We start from the raw sequence: 7,361 nt of genomic DNA on the forward strand, positions 1-7,361 counted from the left end.
GGAGCGCCCACCAGCAGGTCATTCCACCTGTAGGACAGAAGGACGGTCAGTCGTCATCAGAACGCCATGAGTTCATAAATCATATCTGAAATCATCTGCTGTTGCATTCACGACAGGAAATATGACATCACACGTTGAGTTTCAAATCAAAGGTCCTCAGAGTTTGTCGTCAGCGTGTTCAGACAGAACGTCTCTGATTATCTTTTCATCAGGTCATATGATAAAATGTGATCCTTCCTTTCGTTACCCATCATTGTTGAGGTCAGCGGTTGCCACGATGTTACCGAAGTACGAGCCCATCTGTTCACCGCGCAGAGTCTGCTGAGTCAGCAGTCCGTCTGAGCGTTTGACGGCGAGCAGCACGGAGCCGCGAGCGTCCTCTTTACTGTCCTTAGGAGCTCCTGGAATCAATGCACCAATCAATACATCAATAATCAATACACCAATCAATACATCCATAATCAATGCACCAATCAATCCATCAATAATCAATACACCAATCAATCCATCCATAATCAATACACCAATCAATACACCAATAATTAATACACCAATCAATACATCAGTCCAGCTGCTCAGTGAGAATGAAGGTAAAGGAGTTGTCACCTGTTACTATGGTTTCATCGTCCTGAGAGAGAAGACGACGAGCCTGAGTCACTGAGTAACCTGCACACACACACACACACACACACACAGATCTCATGTTAATATGAGTGTGTATTGACACAGGAAGTGATGTCACTGTGTCTCAGTGATCTGACTGATGAGCACTTCCTGTTCAGATCAACTGAAGTAAAGTTAAAATCCTCAGATGATCAGTGGGCGGGGCCAAAGATGAGGGGTGTGTTGTTGTAACAATGCGACCATGTCTGTAAGTGAATCAGCCATGGGGAACAAAAGTCCATGAGTCCATGGGTACATGCTGGCCACTTCCTGTTTCAAATTAAAAGTTGTTCTTTCAAAATAAAAGCCCTGTATCACCTCACACTGGCTCCGCCCATGTTCTGGGTTTTAACTTCGTCTTGTTTGATTAATGGACGTTTGTTATCAGAGACACAGAAACACCAAACTGAACGACATCAACATGTCACTGAGTGATGAAGAGGAGGAGGAGGAGGAGTTAAAGGGACAGTTCACCTATATAAATGTTCCTGCGCTCCATGTTGGGGAAGGAGCTCCTCTGAGTGTCAAAGACGACGTCTGGATTCATCCAGGAGACGTGGACGTTTCCTACAAAACACACACACACAGGAAACACACACACCTGTTTACCTGGACAGACCGACAGGCGTCAGACAGAAGGGAGAGAAACTCACCTTGCCATTCGAAGCTTCCAGGTGAGCCGACGATGACCTCAGTCTGAGTGATGGCGGCAGAAATCCCCATGTTACACATGACCTCTGTGCTGACATCACCCAGGTGACTGAACACACACACAGACACACCTTTACATGTGACCTGAACATCATGTGACCAGCACGTCATGTGACCTGAACATCATGAGACCTGAACATCATGTGACCTGAACATCATGAGACCTGAACATCATGTGACCTGCATGTGTCATGTGACCTGAACATCATGAGACCTGAACATCATGTGACCTGCACGTGTCATGTGACCTGAACATCATGAGACCTGAACATCATGTGACCTGCACGTGTCATGTGACCTGAACATCATGTGACCTGCACGTGTCATGTGACCTGAACATCATGTGACCTGAACATCATGTGACCTGCATGTGTCATGTGACCTGAACATCATGAGACCTGAACATCATGAGACCTGAACATCATGTGACCTGCACGTGTCATGTGACCTGAACATCATGTGACCTGAACATCATGTGACCTGAACATCATGAGACCTGAACATCATGTGACCTGCACGTGTCATGTGACCTGAACATCATGTGACCTGCACGTGTCATGTGACCTGAACATCATGTGACCTGCACGTGTCATGTGACCTGAACATCATGTGACCTGAACATCATGTGACCTGAACATCATGAGACCTGAACATCATGTGACCTGCACGTGTCATGTGACCTGAACATCATGTGACCTGCACGTGTCATGTGACCTGAACATCATGTGACCTGCACGTGTCATGTGACCTGAACATCATGAGACCTGAACATCATGAGACCTGAACATCATGTGACCTGCACGTGTCATGTGACCTGAACATCATGAGACCTGAACATCATGTGACCTGAACATCATGTGACCTGAACATCATGAGACCTGAACATCATGTGACCTGCACGTGTCATGTGACCTGAACATCATGTGACCTGAACATCATGAGACCTGAACATCATGTGACCTGAACATCATGAGACCTGAACATCATGTGACCTGCACGTGTCATGAGACCTGAACATCATGTGACCTGCACGTGTCATGTGACCTGAACATCGTGACCTGAACATCATGAGACCTGAACATCATGAGACCTGAACATCATGTGACCTGCACGTGTCATGTGACCTGAACATCATGTGACCTGCACGTGTCATGTGACCTGAACATCATGAGACCTGAACATCATGAGACCTGAACATCATGTGACCTGAACATCATGAGACCTGAACATCATGTGACCTGCATGTGTCATGTGACCTGAACATCATGTGACCTGAACATCATGAGACCTGAACATCATGTGACCTGAACATCATGAGACCTGAACATCATGTGACCTGAACATCATGTGACCTGAACATCATGAGACCTGAACATAATGTGACCTGCACGTGTCATGTGACCTACCTGCAGGGCTGGTCGGGGTTCTGCCAGTGCATGTCTGTCTCATTGTACTGCAGGTCGTTTCCACGGAGATAACAGCGGCCAATCATGTGTCTCAGTTTGAACGCTCCGTAGAGTTTAATGAAGCGATGACCACACGCCTGGAGGGAGACAGGAGGGGGAGGGCAGGGGGGCTAGTTAGTCAGACAGCTGGTTAAATGGTTAGCTAGTTAAAGAACACACAGTCTGAAGTGTTGCGTCACATCACCTGATAGTCACCTATTATTCTATCACATGGATTATTCTTTAGAAAGGTTCATGCTAATAGCTAAACGTAGCTTATCTTATCTTAGCTTCACTTATCTTTTCTTTTCTTAGCTTATCTTATCTTAGTTTCGCTTATCTTTGCTTAGATTATCTTAGCTTATTTTATCTTATCTTATCTTAGCTTACCTTAGCTTCGCTTATCTTATTTTATTTTATTTTATCTTAGCTTAGCTTAACTTAGCTTCGCTTATCTTATTTTATTTTATCTTAGCTTATATTATCTTAGCTTATTTTATTTTATCTTAGCTTATATTATCTTAGCTTATTTTATCTTATTTTATCTGATCTTAGCTTTGCTTAGCTTACCTTACCTTCGCCACCGGCAACCCTCCTGCTGTGAGGCGAGAGTGCTAACCACCACACCACCGTGCCGCCCCCTTCGCTTCACTTATCTTATTTTATCTTAGCTTAGCTTACCTTAGCTTCACTTATCTTATCTTATTTTATTTTATCTTAGCTTAGCTTACCTTAGCTTCGCTTATCTTAACTTTATTTTATCTTAGTTTATATTATCTTAGCTTATTTTTATCTTATCTTAGCTTATTTTATCTTATCTTATTTTATCTGATCTTAGCTTTGCTTAGCTTACCTTACCTTCGCTTCACTTATCTTATTTTTATCTTATCTTAGCTTAGCTTAGTTTAGCCTAGCGAGCTGTTGAACAAACAGACAGGTGGCTGCACAGACGGACGGAGCTGATTCAGACCAAAAACAGGTGAAAACAAAGAAACCGTTTCCTGCTGATTCATTAAAGGTTCTGGTTCTGGTTTGTAACAGTGTATTTTATGTTGACTCTACACGATCTGAACCAGATAGGAAAGTAAAAACACAGTGATAATGAAATTGCTGTTCACTGTGGAGAGAAATAAAAACCTTAATTAAGCAGAGAAGAAGAAGGAGGAGGAGGAGGAGGAGAAGGAGAAGAAGAGGAAGGAGGAGAAGAAGAAGGAGAAGAAGAAGAAGAAGGAGGAGAGGAAGAAGAAGAAGAAGACGGCGAAGAAGAAGAAGAAGAAGAAGAAGGAGAGGAAGAAGAAGAAGGAGAGGAAGAAGGAGAGGAAGAGGAAGGAGGACGTCTGCAGAGGACGACTGAAGGAGCTGCAGCTGTCTGAACCCGCAGATGATAAAATCACTTCACACTTCACCGTCTGATGAGTCGCTTCATTTATCTTCAGGTATTCTCTGTAATCTGACCCCCTGGTCTCAGATCCTTCAGCTGTGGTTGGACATGAGTCCTCTGAGAGACACTGAGCTGTCTCACAGTTGTCTCAGTGTCTCTCAGAGCAGCAGGTGGACTGCTGACGTCTCAGTTCTGCTGTCTGAAAAACTCCTCCATATTAGAACCTTCAGAGAAGTCCAGATACAAACTATGACAGTCACCGAATCCTCCACAGGAAGTTCCTACAAATGTTTCACAATAAAAGTCGTTTTAGAAAATTAAGGGACTCTCTCCACCGAAGTTACAATGGGCTTTTAATTTGAAACAGAACAGGAAGTGCTGAGTTTGAAATGATGGCACGATGCATTAACTTTATCAAGTGAAAGGGGAGCAGATAAAAAGTAAAAATATAAAAACACAGAGGGAATAATAAATAAAGGGCTGTTGTTGTCCTACAGTTTCCACGGTAACAGATCGCTCTGTGTTCCTATTGGTCACAGTGACGGCTGTGATGGTCGTGGAAGACAAAAAGGAAATCAAACATGTTAGACTTTCTCTCAGGACGTCGTGAGGCGTCTCAGACGTGGCGTCGGTTGTCGTCTACTATGACACACTACACAGGATGAAACCATGGATTATTGTGTACGACACTCATCGTCATTCACGAGCCGAGCTCACGCCGTATGTCGCTGCATCAGGCTGATATCATGTAGTGTGAACCAGGGATTAAAGGTACAGCAGTGATCTGGACTGTGACGCCACATCATCCAAAACTCTGAAGAAACTACAACATGTCCAGAGTTCTGTATTTGAGACAGGCCTGTATCTAACACATGCCTGTTTAAAGACATAAAAACTTGGATGAGCACCAACTTCCTGATGTTAAATTCAGACAAAACTGAAGTTATTGTTCTTGGCCCCAAACAACTCAGAGACTCTTTATCTGATGACATAGTTTCTCTAGATGGCATTGCTCTGGCCTCTAGCACTACTGTAAGAAACCTCGGAGTAACATCTGATCAAGATTTGTCTTTTAATTCTCATTTAAAACAAACCTCACGGACTGCATTTTTTCATCTGCGTAATATTGTGAAAATTAGGCCTATCCTGACCCAAAAAGATGCAGAAAAATTGGTCCACGCTTCTGTTACCTCAAGGCTGGATTACTGTAACTCTCTGTTATCAGGTAGCTCTAGTAAGTCCTTAAAAACTCTGCAGCTAATTCAGAATGCAGCAGCACGTGTACTAACAGGAACTAAGAAACGAGATCATATTTCTCCTGTTTTAGCTTCTCTGCACTGGCTCCCTGTAAAATCCAGAATTGAATTTAAAATCCTACTGTTAACTTATAAAGCTCTAAATGGTCAAGCTCCGTCATATCTTAGAGAGCTCATAGTGCCTTATTATCCCACCAGAACACTGCGCTCTGAGAACGCAGGGTTACTCGTGGTCCCTAAAGTCTCCAAAAGTACAGTACAGGCCAAAAGTTTGGACACACCTTCTCATTCAATGCGTTTTCTTTATTTTCATGACTATTTACATTGTAGATTCTCATTGAAGGCATCAAAACTATGAATGAACACATGTGGAGTTATGTACTTAACAAAAAAAGGTGAAATAACTGAAAACATGTTTTATATTCTAGTTTCTTCAAAATAGCCACCCTTTGCTCTGATTACTGCTTTGCACACTCTTGGCATTCTCTCCATGAGCTTCAAGAGGTAGTCACCTGAAATGGTTTTCCAACAGTCTTGAAGGAGTTCCCAGAGGTGTTTAGCACTTGTTGGCCCCTTTGCCTTCACTCTGCGGTCCAGCTCACCCCAAACCATCTCGAATGGGTTCAGGTCCGGTGACTGTGGAGGCCAGGTCATCTGCCGCAGCACTCCATCACTCTCCTTCTTGGTCAAATAGCCCTTACACAGCCTGGAGGTGTGTTTGGGGTCATTGTCCTGTTGAAAAATAAATGATCGTCCAACTAAACGCAAACCGGATGGGATGGCATGTCGCTGCAGGATGCTGTGGTAGCCATGCTGGTTCAGTGTGCCTTCAATTTTGAATAAATAAACAGTGTCACCAGCAAAACACCCCCACACCATCACACCTCCTCCTCCATGCTTCACAGTGGGAACCAGGCATGTGGAATCCATCCGTTCACCTTTTCTGCGTCTCACAAAGACACGGCGGTTGGAACCAAAGATCTCAAATTTGGACTCATCAGACCAAAGCACAGATTTCCACTGGTCTAATGTCCATTCCTTGTGTTTCTTGGCCCAAACAAATCTCTTCTGCTTGTTGCCTCTCCTTAGCAGTGGTTTCCTAGCAGCTATTTGACCATGAAGGCCTGATTCGCGCAGTCTCCTCTTAACAGTTGTTCTAGAGATGGGTCTGCTGCTAGAACTCTGTGTGGCATTCATCTGGTCTCTGATCTGAGCTGCTGTTAACTTGCCATTTCTGAGGCTGGTGACTCGGATGAACTTATCCTCAGAAGCAGAGGTGACTCTTGGTCTTCCTTTCCTGGGTCGGTCCTCATGTGTGCCAGTTTCGTTGTAGCGCTTGATGGTTTTTGCGACTCCACTTGGGGACACATTTAAAGTTTTTGCAATTTTCCGGACTGACTGACCTTCATTTCTTAAAGTAATGATGGCCACTCGTTTTTCTTTAGTTAGCTGATTGGTTCTTGCCATAATATGAATTTTAACAGTTGTCCAATAGGGCTGTCGGCTGTGTATTAACCTGACTTCTGCACAACACAACTGATGGTCCCAACCCCATTGATAAAGCAAGAAATTCCACTCATTAACCCTGATAAGGCACACCTGTGAAGTGGAAACCATTTCAGGTGACTACCTCTTGAAGCTCATGGAGAGAATGCCAAGAGTGTGCAAAGCAGTAATCAGAGCAAAGGGTGGCTATTTTGAAGAAACTAGAATATAAAACATGTTTTCAGTTATTTCACCTTTTTTTGTTAAGTACATAACTCCACATGTGTTCATTCATAGTTTTGATGCCTTCAGTGAGAATCTACAATGTAAATAGTCATGAAAATAAAGAAAACGCATTGAATGAGAAGGTGTGTCCAAACTTTTGGCCTGTACTGTAGATCAGGAGCCAGAGCCTTCAGC

At 43.6% G+C, this 7,361-nt stretch overlaps 1 protein-coding gene across 1 annotated transcript in view; it reads right to left on the bottom strand.

Annotated features, from left to right (window-relative positions):
- LOC125879227 (integrin alpha-3-like) overlaps positions 1-7,361 on the bottom strand; it is a 40,944-nt gene that overhangs the window by 18,432 nt on the left and 15,151 nt on the right. Inside the window, exons 5-10 of the mRNA XM_049560964.1 lie at positions 2,781-2,917; positions 1,317-1,423; positions 1,138-1,230; positions 607-666; positions 248-401; positions 1-27 (exon numbers count right to left, since the gene is read on the bottom strand). The exon at positions 1-27 is cut by the window's left edge and continues 167 nt beyond it. Coding sequence (XP_049416921.1) covers positions 1-27; positions 248-401; positions 607-666; positions 1,138-1,230; positions 1,317-1,423; positions 2,781-2,917 — 578 coding nt within the window. The remainder of the gene's footprint in view (positions 28-247; positions 402-606; positions 667-1,137; positions 1,231-1,316; positions 1,424-2,780; positions 2,918-7,361) is intronic.

The sequence above is a fragment of the Epinephelus fuscoguttatus genome, linkage group LG19, assembly GCF_011397635.1.
Source record: "Epinephelus fuscoguttatus linkage group LG19, E.fuscoguttatus.final_Chr_v1".
Taxonomy (NCBI): Eukaryota; Metazoa; Chordata; class Actinopteri; order Perciformes; family Serranidae; genus Epinephelus; species Epinephelus fuscoguttatus.